This window comes from Oreochromis niloticus, linkage group LG22 (genome assembly GCF_001858045.2).
Source record: "Oreochromis niloticus isolate F11D_XX linkage group LG22, O_niloticus_UMD_NMBU, whole genome shotgun sequence".
Lineage (NCBI taxonomy): Eukaryota > Metazoa > Chordata > Actinopteri > Cichliformes > Cichlidae > Oreochromis > Oreochromis niloticus.
The window spans coordinates 2,750,083-2,766,492 of NC_031985.2; the positions used below are offsets into that span (position 1 = coordinate 2,750,083).

Genomic DNA, 16,410 nt, shown 5'->3' on the forward strand with positions numbered 1-16,410 from the left:
TTGCATTGTTTTATTTCAGCCATATATCCTTCAGTTCTTTTTTTAACCATATTAAAACAGTTTATTAGCTGCTGTGGTGCTAATGAAGCAGGAAGCAGATGGAGTGAAATGTGTGTTTTAATGCACATTTAAATGTAATTTAATAATAATAATAATTTAATTATATAAGTGCTGGAAACTGATACAGTTCAAATTAAAATATAGTTTTAGTAGAACTCTGTGATATTCTGTATCAGGAGACCGTTTCTGCTCTGTGGAGGTTTTTAGCCTCACCTGGTGAAGGTGGGCAGATCAAAAATCCCCTTTAACAGAAAGAAAACGGCTCAGAGAGGGCAGACTCATAACTGAATAACTTCACATGTCAACATGTGTGAAGTAAAAGAGAAGTCGTGCGAGGTCTCCCAGCAGTCTGAGCTATAATTTTAAATCCAGTCTTAAAATGAAACATGAACTATTTATGTGCTTCAGTGTTTGTGTACTGTTGGTGTTCTGTGTTATTCAACACACAGTTACCTGACACTGTGTCCGTGTGCGCTCTGTGTGATGCACCGTACTGACAAACATGAAGAACAGCTCGGTCATGTTGCAGCTTCACAGGAAGAGGGAGCTGTTCTCCTCCTTTCTACAGGCCGAGACGTCTGCACAGCTTCCAAATGCTGCTGATGTTTGTGAGGAGTCATAATCATCAGAGATATTAATAATGATTGCTTCTTTATTACCAGCACTTGTCTTAACACTTGTTGGACCTCTAAAACAAACTTTAAACGAGTGACTGTAATGTAGTCTTTTGTTTTCCTTCTCTGCAGCTTCACCTCGCCATCAGTAAGACGAGCGCCAAAGTGTTCGTTGACTGCAAGATGGTGTCTGAGAAGACCGTCAACGCAGCAGGAAACATCAGCACTGATGGGCTGGAGGTTCTTGGTAAGATGGTCCGCTCCAGAGGGAACAAGGACAACTCTGCACCGGTGAGAGCAGCACGCACACAAAGAAAGTTGCTGGTTTGAGTCCCTGCTCCCTCTAGTCTGCATGTTGAAGTGTCCTTGGGCAAAATACCGAACCCCTGATGAGTCCATGAAAGAGTGAGAGTTGGAAGAAACACTTTGAGTGCTCAAATATAAGGACCAGTTCACACATCATGGACATTATTCTGCTATGAAAACTAAATATCAGAACCAATTTTTCTGTGTGTTTAGGAGTAAATCTCATTCAGTTACATTTAAGGACCCTGCAGTAAGTCAGAGAAAACCCAAACAATCCGATGACCCTCTATGAGCAGCTTGGTGACAGCTGGAAGGACAAACTCCCTTTAAACAGGAAGGAACCTCCAGCTGAACCCGGCTCACAGTGGGGCGGCCATCTTGGGAGTGAGGGGAGGAAGACGGGACAAAGACGCACTGTGGGAGTGAACCAGAGAATAAAATTCATTACTAATGATTAAATGCAGCTGAACTGAACCATTAGGCTGCTGGAAAAAACTGTATTCTACCCATGTATGAGTTTAGACTGACTTCAGACAGTTGTCATCAGAGTCAGAGTCTGTAGGAATGAGAACAGGCCTACACCCAGGGACAGAGTATGGGTACATGTCATGTTCTCCTCAGATCCAAATCTGCCACTGTCAGCCTTCCTGTGGTTTAATGCACATGTGATACATTGATAACATTCAGTGTTTCACCACATGCACGCTGCACTTTGTTCACTGTTTTTTTCCTCAATCAAAGTTTAGCTCTTTCCTCGAGCAGTTGTATAAATGCAAACAAATCCATTTCTGGCCACTCTCCTCCAGAAATAGCGGCGGCACAGAGGCAGCCCCCGTGTCGGATTGGTTTGATCTCCCTTTGAAGGGAAAACGTGCAAAGCAGACTTTGCTCTGAAGCTGCAAAATTCAACCATTTGTGTCAAATAAGCAGCGTAATTATTTACTTATTTATTTTATTTTCCCCACCAGGCACGGCCGTGTCAGCACCCAAAACTAAGCAATCAAGTACGGAATTATATTGGTGTCAAAGTGGCAGCGAGATAAGGCGCAGCTTTTCATTTTCACTCACGCAAAATTCGTTGTGCGTGCATTCAGTCTGCCGCAATGATTCAGCAGCCAAACACACAGAGAAGCCCTCACACACACGACACCAGGCGCTGCGACACACTCCCGCTGTCGCAGGCAGCTCTGCTCGCTCACGTCAGTCTGACTTTTGGCAGTTTGGAGGGCGGAGCCCAAAAACTTTGATTGACAGGTTCAGTTTTAAACTCGTATTAAACTGAGCTACATGGCATCACCGCAGCCGCTGTTTTGGATCATACGTGTTTACAGTTTTGAAAATGAAGTTTGCAGAATGAAGCATCAGCAGGTTTTTGCAGGGTAGCAGAAAACAACCATCACTACATTACTTCTGTTCTTAGAAGATTAGAAAAGAAGAACAGATTCTGCCCTCAAAGTTCAAACACGAGCGTTTAAATGTGTTCGACTCTGGTAGTTTAACTGTTTCCCACAATCCAAGACGAGGTGTAGAAACTCCCGCTGTGCTTTAAAGCCCATGAATCATAGGGTGACTAATGCTCTAACTTTACACCTGCAAATTCTCCACACTTAATTAGACAAGCAGAGAACAGACATTTGAAAAGATTCAGAGGAAAGGTGTAAAGCTGGGGTAATCTTCCCTTTCATTATGGGTATAATACAGGATTATGGTGAAAAGCCACATTTGCACAGCACCAAAATGTGTGATTTATTAGTGATTAGTTGCAGTGAGTCATCAGCAGCTTTTTATGTGCCAGGTGAAATAAAAATAACAAACGCCGCTGCCTGCTGAGTCCCATCAGCTGATCATAATTAGCTTTTACTGGTCCCTACTGACGTCGTGATCCAGGCGTGCTGTGGCCTAGTGCAGCAAGTTCTCAATGTGTCAATGTTCAGTCATGTATTTATTATTTATGTCCCTGTGGAGGTTTGGCTGCTTGCAGACACGTGTCAGCTGTTTGTGGTGCAGTGGTTACCACTGTCGCCTCACATTAATAAGTCTGTGGGTTTCAATCAGCTTTATGTGGACCTGTGTGGGTTCTGTGGCAGGCCAGGGTCATTCCACCCTGTTAGTGGGTGTGTAATCGCTCTCTGTGTGTTCTCTCTGTTATAGACACCTGACAGCTGATTGGCTGTTGTTCATACCTGATGTGGATTTTATAGAGATTTTATTTCTCTCTCCCCTTCTTTGCAGTTTCAGCTCCAGAACTTTGATATCGTCTGCAGCACCTCGTGGGCCAACAGAGACAAGTGCTGTGAACTTCCCAGTCTGGTGAGGTCAAAGTCTGAAGCAGTCTCGATGTGTTTGCTTGTTTAAAGCAGGAGGAGATGACCTGGAAGCTCTTAAGTGCTCATTTACACGAAACCAGTTTATTAACAGTGCATGCATGAAGGTGACAGTTTAAATTTATTTGATCATACCGAGAGACAGATTTTTCCATTACAGTAATTTTCTTGATAACATTCGAGGTTAGAATGAGTCAAGTTTGCTTCCATTTTTCACTGTAAAACCATTTAAAGCACTCGTTTAAATTTAAACTGCCTCCCTGGTTTTATTTGGATCTTTTCATGACACAAAAACAACCTCAGAGTGTGTCGGGAACCAGGTGCTTTCAGGCGTCTGTGGCTAACGTGTTCTGGACAGTCGTGCAGGCTGAGATCTTTACAGCTGGGACCAAAGGTTTCCAAGCAGAACGTAGCGCAGTAGCAGCATGAATGAACCTGGCAGTCACTGACTGCTGTGTAGTACAGTGACTTTAATCTGAAAATATCTGAAATTCACATCTGAGATGGAGAGCTTTGTCATATTTCCACCTTATTTGGTTTGTTTTTTAATCACACTTCATGCCATTTCATTTTCTTTATTTGTTTTCTATTCTGTTATTATATTTATTTATTTATTTATTTGCTTTTGCTTTTTTTTCTTTGTGTCATCCTCATCATGCTGTGGTCATCCAGAGGAAGGAGGTAGACTGCCCGGCCTTGCCTAAAGCCTGCACCTGCACCCAGGACAGCAAAGGCCCCCCAGGCCCTGCTGGACCACCAGTGAGACACACACACACACACACACACACACACACACACACACTTTGGTTACTGGGCAAGTCTCACCTCTGCTGCATTGCATTTCATCGTCTGCTTGCTTACTTGAATGAAACATGGACAAAGACCAAACGTGATCGCACATCTGCATCACAACAATCAGTGACACAAAAATCGTTTTTCCTGCACTTTGTCACCTCAGTTTTTCCTCACATTATTTTTTACGTTTCTTTGATATAGTGAAGAACAATCATCGACCAAATAACTTTTTATACCACTTTTTGATACCACTGCCAAAAACACCATGACTCCAATATACCAGCTGGTATTTAGAGAGTATGCAATTTCATTTCTCACCAGCAGAGAGCAACAGTGGGACTTTTTTGCCGACCTATCAGTATCCACACACACAAAATATGGAGGGCCAGGAGTGACAAAATGAATGAATTAAATACGCCATTAAACAATGAAATACATATGTCAATAATTAAAAAAAATTTAAATAAATAAATAAATAATGTATTACAGGTTTTAAATTAAATGACTGGACATTTAATTAATTATTGAAATATTTATTTAATTAATTAATTGCAATTGTAATTAATTAATGAAACATTTAATTCATTCATTTTGCCACTCCTGGCCCTCCATAAAAGCCAGTGCTGCACATTCATTCATGCAGTCACAAAAGTCCAATAACAGGACAAAACACCAACATCCTGTTTTATGTTCCGTTTACATTTCTTTAGTAGAATTACTTTTTTTACTTTCACTTCACTGGCAGATTAAACCTTTTTTTCTTGCACCATGACTCATCTGTCAGCTTTGTGGGTTATAAAGTCATCTGTCATCACCTTCAAACCCCAGCAGCATGCCACAGCAGCAAACCTGGTAATCGTGTGTTTCTAAGCACCTCCTGCTGTTTGTGTATCTAACAGGGAGGTCCAGGAATCAGAGGAGCCAGAGGAGAACGTGGAGAGCCAGGCCCTGTGGTGAGTTGTTGGTTTAGCCTATCAGAAACCACGGCTGTCTCTGATGGGCCCGCCTTCAGCACGTTGCTAAATAATATCAACAGAGGTTATCAAGAAATCGCATTTGTTTTTATTCAGTTTTCTCAGAGTAAAAACACACATCCATCATGCTCGTGTTCATCCTCGTCTTAAAGAGACAGAGCCGATATAACTGTCTGCAGTGCAGGGGCAGCACGCAGGACTGCAGCTGGAAGCACCCACATCCCAACTGTTTACACTCAGAAACACACAAAATCATTTCTGATCAGTTTAATAACTTCAGGAGTATTTTATAGATCAAAAATAATTAGGATGCAGAAAGCTGTATACATATTTCATGATACATAGCAAATTTACAAAAACACTTTTATAGATATTTTTTCAAAAGGTAGTATTATTATTTTTATTATCATTATTATTATTATTTTTATTATCATTATTATTATTATTATTATTATTATTAAATCCCTAATTTAAACAGAGTTCAATCAAATCATTTTTCCAGAAAGAGCTGTCTGCAGAAACAATAACTAAATACAATAGTAACAATGATAATAATAATAATAATAAATGAAACAAAACAAATGCACAGATAAATAAACATCAGGAAGATCAATCAGTCAATTAAATTGGAAAATAAAAATAACTTCTTTCCATATTTGCAATAATTGTCGGGTTTACACACACACGAGTTCTTGTATCCTGTTCAGACAGGATGTGACCGCTCTCATGATCTCCTCCCGTCACGGCGGAGGCGTCGCTGAGCCACACTGCAGGACATCTGTAGGTGTTTCGCCCTTCAGTATTCTCTATGTGTAGAAAAATATGAAAGCTTCTAAGTGTCGATACAGGTTTTATGCAGTTAAGACAACAAATGTATTAGTGAGTTAGTTTCAGAGCATAATTATTATATTCATGTAACTCCTCCCTCAGCGCTCTGCTGCACAGCCTACGTGTTAAAGGTCATTTCCTGGTTGGGCTCTTGTGGCCCATGGAGCTGTTTTTGAGCCAAGCTTGATGGCGTGCTCACTGTTGATGTGCCTGATTGTGGTTTAGATACGACGATTCAGTTTCCTCGAACAGTCTTAGAGCTCCAGGCACGCCCACCTCTGCACTGTTAGTTCCAGTGTTTCATGCCATGTGTTCCACTATCACAGCGCTGCTTAGTCACAGTGACCTGCTCTAATTTGATGCATTGTCAGATTCATCTCTTGCAGTAATGTCTTGCAGACTTTTAGCTTCTATTTCAAAAGCAGAGGTGTTCAGGTTTCTTTCATTCTGTTACAAAGTCAGAGGCATCATCATTCATATTTATAGAGACCTACGTATCTGAGTTTTCTTCCGTTGGTTGCTGCTTGTACTAAGCTCACTTCCTTTCTGGCTAAATATGATTTTATCTGGGTGCAGAGACGTTAGAGGACAGTTTTCTGCACTTTTTTTTTATTGCAGATTTAAACTTCTTGATTAGTTTTTATTTTCACGTTTTAAAGTCACGCTGGTTGAGACAAACGCACTCACCTGTTTTTGGATGCTATTCACAACCATCAGATTTCCTCCCTTCTTCTCACAGTCTTCTTTGCTCTTCTGCAAAGCGGACACTATGGTGTATTCATAATAACAGCTGCAGCCGACCTTCACCCATCCTGGAGGACAGCCGTTCCCTGAAACATACCGACACCCTCTTACTCCAATCTCCTGTAACGAATCATCGCTCAGTTAAAATGTCTTTAAATGACACGTAGAGCATTCTGAGTTCTGGATGTTCCAAATTTTAGGAAAACTGTAAAACCTTTCTCAGTCGCGTTTGAGGTGTTGTTCACTTCAGTGATGTTGGTTAAAGAGCCTTAAAAAAAGGAAATAAAATGTGAAACACAGTAACTGCTTCAAACTGCAGATAAACACGGTTGTTTCAATTACTGAGGGAAAAAAAAGCTTTGTAACCTCTCTCAGTTGCGTTTCGTTTGGTCGCCTCGGGTCGATCATCTGGAAATCCAATATCAGGCCAACCACCAGTTGTGTTTGAGTTCTCGAAGTCTGTACACGGAGAACCAAAGAAAACACAGCTTGTTATGAAATAATTTGCTGTCACTGGCTGTGCGTCAACATTTAGAAGTGATTCTGATTTTGAGTTTGATACTCCTCTCTTACCTGGGCATTGTATCTGCATCTGGGTGATTTTGTCATTTAGTTCATCCACTTTTATTCTGAGCTCGTCTCTCTGCACGGTCACTGAGATATCTGCAGAGGAACATGAAGTGCTCATGTGAAACTTTAACAAAGGTCTGTGTGTTGATTTTTTAAATTAACTGAACAGTTTAAAATCATAAAAAACTTCAGCCTTGTTGTAATGTTCTCATGGTTTCCAGAACAGTTTGTTGGATGCTGAACATTGATCATAAACAGCGCAGCACGTGTCGGCCCTCACAGCGTATTCCTGTTGAAGTCAGCATGAACAGAAAAAAGGTTCCCAGAACTGCTGCGATGACTCGAACGTCTCTTTTTTTGGCCGCTGAATGTTTCTTTCGAGCACGTCGACCTGTAGAGACGAAAAGCACAGTAACTGTACTTCATTCAGCACGTGTACTTTTAAATGAGCTGCTCTTCTCAGGATGAGGACAGATATTTGCTGTATGACACATTTATTTATGTCATGTTTGAAATAAGACATTATCTGCATACCAGGAAAATCATCTAGAAGTTTTAGAAAATGTATGTAAAATCCATGTTTTATTTGCGTTTTCTTCTTGGCCATAAATGTATTTATTTATGCTTACCAGTTTTCTGTGACCCAGTCCTGGTGGCGTGGGCTTCATGCTCTCGGATCTCCGCTTTGTTTTTCTCTCCGCCGTCCGCTCGGACTCCTCTGCTGTATCTCACATGTTGGTTCCCTGTGGACATTTTGGGCGAAGTAAAAGTCTCGGCCGTCTGCTTCTGTCTTTGTCACGCAGCTGTTTTAAGAGACGAGCATGAAGGAAGTAACAGCTACCCACAAACACAACCACACACACAAACACAACTCTAATAAATGCTGTTACAGGCACTCCCTCTCTCTGTGAGTTAAAGTGTAGGATCAATGAAATCATTGACGTATCACTTATGATCCTCTGACCTCAGGCGGTTCAGGTGTTCACTCAGACACTAATGATAGAGAGGTTATGTTTGTCGCAGAAACATGCAGCTGTGAGTCATGAAACTCTTTTTGACTTTGTTAAAATGGTTACATTTGGTGTTTTGGTGAATAAAAATGAGTAAAGGTCTGTTTGCAGAGGAATGAGTCTTAAAGCACATCTCTGTTGAACATCTATCAGATAAGGATCCAGATGTTTCCCCCGCTCACTGTTAAAACACTGAATATCACACTGTGCTTGTATTTCAGTTGTATGTAAAAATCTCTTGTTATTAAAATTCTGTGTGAGCAGCTTTTCACTCATGCAAAACATCTTTCAGGGGAGAGAAGATATAAAATACTGTTTCATTTATGAAAAATATTATTGATATCAAGGAGAAGAGGAATGAAAACCGCTGCTGACGGCACGTACGATCAGCCATTGTTTCTCTTAGCTCACTATCGTTACTCTTCCTTCCAGATAAGAGAGCACTCTCTTTAACTCTCTCTGTCTCTTTAACTATGGAAAATGTAGAAGTCAATTTATGTCATCTGATACACAAAGAGGTGTTTATGAGGGTTAAGGAGCTAGTTATGTACCCGTTTGGTGGTTACGTGTTTTGATATTTACATGTTTACATATCTGAATGTTTACACATTCAAACAGTAATAAGTATGTGCTGAATCTACCTGGTTAGTTTTTCCTGCTTTTATCCGAGTATAGGATTTCCTGGCTTCTGAGTGGCCAGTGAAGTATCGTGATGGCTGCACACAGGAAGTGTTTTTTTATGTTGAGCTGTGCAGAGAGTAAAGGTGCTGCTAAGAAACTTATCAGTCTCCATCTTGCTGTTTCTAATAGTTTAGAGAGATTCTGAACCACATGGATAAAAGCTGTAGTTCCTGGTCTCGAGGCTTCCAGAAGACCTTAAGCAGAGACCTCGAGGCCATCAGAAAACACCCCACTGAGCATGACATGTGCTCCCTCCAACCGTATAGATCCACTCTTTAAAAGATCACATCTGATAGTTTTCTTTCTGTCTTGAGTTTTTTAGTCTAACTTCTGGACTGTATGGAAATTGGTAGAATGTGTGATCATATTTCTCGTCTTTGCTAAGCGTTTGTGTTAGTCTGTTATATAAGGCAGTAAACACCAGAGAACAGGAGTCTGGGCTTCCTTAAAGGAGCTGTGGTTGCAAAATGTAACTAAAGGTTCCGACACTAGGTGGCAGTGTTTTATCAGAAGATATTAGTGTAGTTGTGCCAGCAGTGAGAAACAGTCTGCCCTGTGAGTGTGGCGGTTAGTGCTGATGTCTTACTACAATAAGGATTTGTGTTCAGACTTCATTCTGAGGCCTTTCTGTGTAGTTTGTTGTTCCACAGCCCAAACACGCGCTCGCTAAGCTGTGATGCTAAACAGGCCCTATGGTTGGTCCTGAGCCTGTGTGGGGGGAAACCTGCCTCAGCCTGTAACAGCTGTAGTCAGTAGATTACATCATCTGTTTGTGATCTGTCTTTCTAACCCACTGTAATCCACAGAGGTGGAAAGCAGCTCCCCACACCTCTCCACTGTGTTTATTCCACACTTTGAGGTCATAGTGAGTGGACACAGCTTCACTGGTCAAGTGCTACATTATTTGCCTGCTCTGGTCACCCGTTATCAACATTTATGGCACTGTCAGTAATTATTAGTATTTTAATAAAGGGAGATCACTTAGGACAGCGGTCCCCAAACCCCGGTCCACAGACTGGTACCGGTCCGTGAGTCATTTGCTACCAGGCCGTGAGACTTGAGGCTTCGATATGAAATTTATCGTTTTCAGGGTTTAAAATTGTTTTTATCGTTAACTTGGTTTCCCTGGATCTTTTCCCGTGTGTTATGAATAAATCTTCTTTTTTCTTTTGGTACCTGTACTGGTTTTATTTTGTTGTATTTATCCATGAAAATATTGTTGGACATAAACCGGGACCGCTGACTTAGAAGACTTGAACATGATTTATTGAGATATGACGGAGATTAGACTCCGATGACCTCATCATGGCAGAACAGCATCCCAGCGGTCAGAGGATTTAGGAAAGGACCTCTCTGTCTGAGGTGGAGATGGGAGGAGGCGGGGTGCATGAAAGAGGGTCTGAGAGGAAAATAATGGAGAGCACAGATTTATACCACATGAGGCTGATTGGCTCCAAGAAAGATGATTGGACTAGAGTAATGATGTCATTATTGAGGTTGACAGCGTGATCTAAAAACTATTTTAATTTACAGTTCGTGCCTTCAGAGGCCAACTATTAAGACAGTGTAATGTATATGGGCTAGCATGTAACCTGAACCAACACAGTGTACACAGCATAAACTCATTTTCACTGCCGGTGACTAAAATACATAAAACTCAGCTTTGCAAAGTTCGGGGACAGTGCAAAACACACTCAACAGTTAACATATACAGTAATAGTTAATGACTTAGAATGCAACAAAAAAGAAAGAACAATACGAATCACAATAAAAGAATAGAAATAGACATAAACTGACAATGTTGACTGAAAATTGACCACAAGAGGAGAAGCATGTTTTTTTCTGGTTGATCAGACTTTAACACATTTTGCACGCACACAGGTTGCTTTATGTATTTCAATCCTTTTTAAGTTGAAAATGAAAAAAATGCCACTGCGTCCATATTCAGAGGAAATATGAAATGAGGACATTTCTTTGAGTCTAATATTGATCGATCCGAACATGTGGGCCGAAACTCAAGTTCTTATTTGAAGAGTTACACAGTGTTTGTCCTCTGGCCTCTGTACGCCACCATCGTGTATTTTAAATCTAACAAATCAGGTGTGATTGAAGTTCAGACTTTCAGCTTTAATTCAAGGAGTTTAATAAATGTATGAAACTGTTTAGGATTCACTGACATTTTATACACAATCCCTGATTATTAAAGTTTCACAACAACAGACTTTTGTCTGAAGGTCAGAACACCATTATGTCAATTTTACCTTCACACAGCTCTACCTTCAGACTGATGCAGTTCAGTTTCTCTATTAAAATCCTTGGTAAGGTTTAAATCTGATACAGTGCAGTTACATGTTACAGATGTTAGACTGAGAGGTCACCAGCAAACTCTCAGTAGATGTCCCTCTCACAGACCCAGTGTTTCGATCCAGTGTTGGTGTGCATCCATGTTCCTTGTAGATCCATAAATACTTTGACATGATCCTCAGGATTTAAACTTGCACCTGTATTCCAGCCTCTGTTGAACAAGTACAATGTTGTTACAGGTAAAATCGTGAAAACACAACAGAATATTTTGCAGAGAGCTCTTAGCTGTGCTTAGAAACACACATCAACATATTCTCCTACTGAACTATTAAACTTCCATTTGTCTTCCCAGTATTCCCATTATTACCAGTTGTGCAGTTTTCACACATGAACTGCAGCTCTGAACCTTTCTATACAAAATGATGCAGGACACATGAGAAGCATATACTGTAAATAAAAGATGGACATTGCCACTGTGACATCACCCGTTAGTTTACTCAGGCTGAACTCAGCTGTTACTCTCTGAGCGAGGGATCTGACCTTTAAATCCAGGAACATCACATACTCATCAGTCACCTTGGTAACCACACAGTCCCCTCACACTAAAGCGTACCTACTTCATCGCCTTCTTTGAACATTAACAGGAGAATAAATTATTAAATGAATATCACTGTATCCAGTAAATCTTAAACTGAGACCATGGACTCATAGAAAAGTATTCATGAGGACATGGATCAGTGCAGCTGAAGGACATTTTCCCACAGACTTCCACACAAGCTGACCTGTTTATGCAAACACAGGAGACGCCCCCTGCTGGCTGTTAGAAATAATGCAGATTTAAGGGATTTCTACGTTATCTTGGTGAGAACATAAATGTTCAGTGTAGTCCGATCAGACCTGAAATGATCTTTAACCAACAGTAACTGTCTGGTAATTGTGAGCGAGTGGGTGTCATGTATCCTGCCTCCTGCACACTCTCTACAGACAGCAGCAGCTCCTCCATCAAAAAGTCTCCAGCTGGGAGAAACTCTCTCCTGTTCTGTGCTACATGGAAAAAAAGGACAATTTATTCAGCGTCCCGTCCTGATTCTGCGACATTGTTCAGAGTTCATATGTGAAAACACACGAGGAAGGCCCATAGCTTTTATCCAGGAGATATATCACAATGTTATAAACTCTAAATTAAATTTCTCACGTATATGTTAGTGGTGATCCGTCCACCCACTTCCACTCCCATGTTGACCAGTCCTTTGTCTTTCTCTCCAGACCGATCCAGAATTCTCCACGTTTATTCAGCTTTCTGAAAAATTCCTGATAATTTGTCAGAAACAGGAATGGATTAGTTTTTCGTTTCATTCCAGTTTCTATAGGAGTAGATTCATGTTTCAGGTTGTTTTCATTTTGTTAATTTTTACTAACCCAAAAAACAACAAGCATGAAGATCTTACTCATAATTATTAATTTGGAGATTATTGGATAATTTTAAACAGATGACACTGAACACAATAATGAGCAAAGAGAGACACATGGCAGAAAAACATATCACATGTTAAATCATTCACGGACGATTGAGCTCTGACAGCAACATCACATATATGATACATGTTAGATTCACAGACGTTGAGAAGTGAATGTCAAAGTGTGACCTGACACATCTAAACACACAAATTAGGGATTTGACTTTTTAAATCATTCTCATTGAAATATTATCAAATGATGAATAATGTCTTACGTTAACAGTTATGACACACTTACATGTTTGCTCTTGGTCTTTATCACCAGCAGATCTGCTCCTCTCCTCTTACAGTCTTTCCTGCTCTCTGTCCAGTTTTTCCTCTCAGTAGAAATGTAGTAACAGCTGCACTCAAATCGTTTCCATTCTTTAAGAAATAACTCATCAACATGAGGTCCTGTTTCAAATCATCTAATCACCGTTTAATAAGAGTCAGTTTGAGATGTTTCTCACCTGTGGTGTTCGCCTGTGTTTGGTTTTCCTTTCCAAACTGGCAGTTTATCCTTTCCAGATCTGATGTCAGCTTCTGATTCTCAGACATGAGCTCCACATCTCATGAAAACCATAAAAAGAGACGGTTCAGGATGTAAATACAAATCAGCTGCTGAAGGCTTCGACCGACTCGTAACATGTTATTTAAATAAATGTGAGTCCTCACAGAATTTATAGAAGACTGTAAGCCCCGCTACCAACAGGAGACACAGTAGACCCAGTATCAGGGCAAGAACTCTGAACCGGTCTCTTTGGGCTGCTGGGAGGTGATACTGAGTGTGCACTTCTGCAAAGTGAAGCAGAAGAGTTGGATTAAACACGTTTGAAGTTCCTCCTTCAGTTTATCTGAACAGATGAGATGAAGACGTGATATTAGTGAAAACACCACGACACCTACTGCTGCAAACAGCCACCAAACACAGTTTAACATGAGGAGAGATGCTAACAGGTGTTAGCTAGCTGCTAATAGTTCATTACTAACTGACTGAAGAGAAGAGAAGGCTAACCTTATCTAACAATCTGCTGTTACTCCACCACAAAATGTCTCAGGCCAACAATGACATCACGGCTCAAAGCAAGCTAACATGTAACACAGGGGCCTCTCCTGATCGAATAAATAAACCAATAACATCTATTAAAATTTACTAAAATTATTTCAGGGATTTTACTGATAGTTTTCAAAGTGTCACTGCCATATGTCTGTTTTCAGACAGCAGTGTGCTCAATGTTGCAAACTGGTTGGTTTTAAAAGAAATGCTAGTGTTTCATATGAAATATAATGATCAGCCTCCACATGAACAGAGTCTCTGTGTAACCGAGGATTTTTGCTCATTTCACTTCAGACGTCATTAGTGTGTTTCGTTAGGCCCAGGTCCTCCCTGTAGTGATATCGTTATACAAAAATATATATTAAAAAAAGCATACTACTACTTTAATACTGCACTTTTATATCTAGCATCGACGTCTTATACGAAGTCCACAGAATGTGATACTTACCTCTGTGTCGTGTTGAACGAGCCTTCTGGTCAGTGTAGACGTCCGAAGTCTCGTAGATGTCGACTTCTCGCTCCTCTCTGTCGTCTCGGTTTCCATATTTAAATTTAATAGTCAAATCTGGATCCTCATAAATGTGGGAAGACATTTTAAGGTGTGCAGCATCCAGCAGACTCAGTTATCAGTAAGCAGAGCTTCCATCAGGTTATGTTTCTCTTTAAAAAAAAAAGTAAAGTTTGCTATTGTGATGATTTCTGTTCCTCTGGTTTGTCGCCCTAAATCATAAATAAAAGTTTGTCCTCTGTATTCTGATGCTGCTGTCAGTTTGTCCGTCTGTCTGTGTTGAGCTGAATAGATTTGAACAGGATGTCGAGAGGAAGCTCTGGCAGGAAACCCTACCTACACACAGCTTTCTTTTTTCTGTGTTTACTGAGTGATTTCGTCAACTTACCTAATAAAGATATTTGCTTTTTAATAATTTGGGATTATAAAATTGTTTTTTTTAAAAACATTTGTTTCTGAGTTTATTAAACAGCAACAGCTAAAAGGAAAAAAAGAGAGAGAAAGAGAGTGATGTGCGCAGTAAAAAGGCCAATGTGTTCGATTCTTTACTTGCTGTTTCTCCACTGACAGATGTGATGATATGAATGTGCCTCACTCTGTCATTTCCTCATTTGACACCACGAGATAAAAGATAAAAAATGGAGCTGAAGAAGTTTCAGGGACCAATAAGAAACAGTTTGAAGGTCATGTGTCACATATGGAGGAAATAGCTGAAGTGGACGATACAGCCGGACTTACTTACACTGTAATACTGCATTTAACTAAAATCTAAAGACATGGAGTACAACACATGGACAATTAATAATATTTAATGAACTGATAATAAATGTAATAACTGTGAAAGCAAGATTATTTAGGGAGTCCTTTAATAATTTCAGTGATTGGTGGATTAATGTTATTAATATTCAGTGTCATCAGTTTTGTACCAGTCACAAGTGTCTCATCTTTTTAGTAACCTCATTATGACAGACCATAGTCACGTTCATCAGCAAACATTTGGAAACAACAATTTAACCCAAAAAACCCACAAAACATTAGGCTCCGCCCTCTGCAGGGACAGTGTCCGAATTTTCTTTGTTTTTCGGTTCCTTTAAGTTCTTGATCTGTGGGAGAAATCTACTGTAACATTTCCTGTGACAAAAAAGCCAGTTACAGTTACAGCATTTTTATTATTTGCTTCCGAGCTGAGCAAACATTAATGCTGAAAACAACAAACAAAATTCACTAATCAGCCCTAAATTTTACTAAGAAAACACAAATCTAAGAAATATTTAACCTAAATTATAAAACCAAAGGGAAAAAACAGACTGTTCACAAACGAGGCGACCAGCGTCTCTGACCTTTGATTTGTAACTATATACACAGATCATGTTCTGATCATTATGAGCTAAATGGTCATACACCAAACTACGCTTCATCTTTTAATAACGAGTCTTTAAATAAGCTCAGACTGGATTAATGTCTAGTTTGAACTTTGATCACAGATTTGTAGTGACTTTGTAACGTATCATGTAGATGATCATAAACCTACTTCCTTCTTTATGAACACGTACTCACAAACTGATTTCCTCCCTAATATTTGAAGCCGTCTTCACAGACAGCAGGACTCGTGCAGTTGTTGGTGGAGTCAGACGGGTTATTTCAGTGAAAGCACTAAAACTGATTCACCTCACTGCTTCCACTGTGTGTGACTCTACCATTGACCCAGCCTGACTCATTTCCCACACAGATATTATAACGTTAATCAGTTATGTGGTGTGTTTTGTGGTTCAGATAACACAGAATAGTATCGTATTAAAATGAAATAATGCACAAAATATACTGAACTAGGGACCTTAATCAAATCATTATAAAGGCAGAATTAAGTAATTAAATAATGTAAAGCCTTTTTATCTAACCTGATAAATACAACACTTCCTGTTTAATCAATGCTCTGCTTTCCAGGTTTAGCCTAATATCTAATATGTTTAGTGTAAAATCCATCAGTCATTAATGTTACTGTACACTGATACATGTACTTATTTGAAAATGATAGAGTTCATATTGGAAAAGATTCTCGAGAGCCGCTGTGTGTGGAGTTTATCCAGTGTCTCACATTTTTGGATCTTGGATCGGCTCCAGCCACCCTGTGGTTGGTCA

The 16,410-nt window shown here is 40.0% G+C and overlaps 3 protein-coding genes across 10 annotated transcripts in view; 1 reads left to right on the top strand and 2 right to left on the bottom strand.

The window, feature by feature from the left end:
- The window catches only part of col14a1b (collagen, type XIV, alpha 1b), a 174,370-nt gene that overhangs the window by 139,102 nt on the left and 18,858 nt on the right, over positions 1–16,410 (top strand). For 5 of the 6 annotated variants that reach the window (XM_019350851.2, XM_019350853.2, XM_019350850.2 and 2 more), the window contains 4 exons: positions 807–965; positions 3,213–3,290; positions 3,977–4,063; positions 4,999–5,052. In XM_019350851.2, coding sequence (XP_019206396.1) covers positions 807–965; positions 3,213–3,290; positions 3,977–4,063; positions 4,999–5,052 — 378 coding nt within the window. The remainder of the gene's footprint in view (positions 1–806; positions 966–3,212; positions 3,291–3,976; positions 4,064–4,998; positions 5,053–16,410) is intronic. The other variant, XM_025902364.1, reaches the window with a different exon arrangement.
- Positions 5,336–8,074, bottom strand: LOC102076600 (uncharacterized). 3 transcript variants are annotated; one of them, XM_019350866.2, is made up of 8 exons: positions 7,845–8,064; positions 7,496–7,606; positions 7,219–7,308; positions 7,179–7,184; positions 7,012–7,107; positions 6,860–6,913; positions 6,589–6,731; positions 5,336–5,879 (listed from the first exon to the last, which is right to left on the bottom strand). In XM_019350866.2, the coding sequence occupies exons 1-8, from the start codon at positions 7,966–7,968 to the stop codon at positions 5,814–5,816; spliced, it is 690 nt and encodes a 229-aa protein (XP_019206411.1). In that variant the 5' UTR covers positions 7,969–8,064; the 3' UTR covers positions 5,336–5,813. The 3 variants fall into 3 exon arrangements, with proteins under 3 accessions (XP_019206411.1, XP_005463737.1, XP_019206412.1); XM_005463680.4 differs by lacking the exon at positions 7,179–7,184 and having other exon boundaries at positions 7,012–7,104; positions 7,845–8,061; XM_019350867.2 differs by lacking the exon at positions 5,336–5,879 and having other exon boundaries at positions 6,645–6,765; positions 7,845–8,074.
- Positions 10,345–14,579, bottom strand: LOC102076686 (CD209 antigen-like protein A). Its single transcript, XM_005463681.4, has 6 exons — positions 14,212–14,579; positions 13,382–13,501; positions 13,177–13,275; positions 12,966–13,090; positions 12,406–12,521; positions 10,345–11,421 (listed from the first exon to the last, which is right to left on the bottom strand). The coding sequence occupies exons 1-6, from the start codon at positions 14,354–14,356 to the stop codon at positions 11,295–11,297; spliced, it is 732 nt and encodes a 243-aa protein (XP_005463738.1). The 5' UTR covers positions 14,357–14,579; the 3' UTR covers positions 10,345–11,294.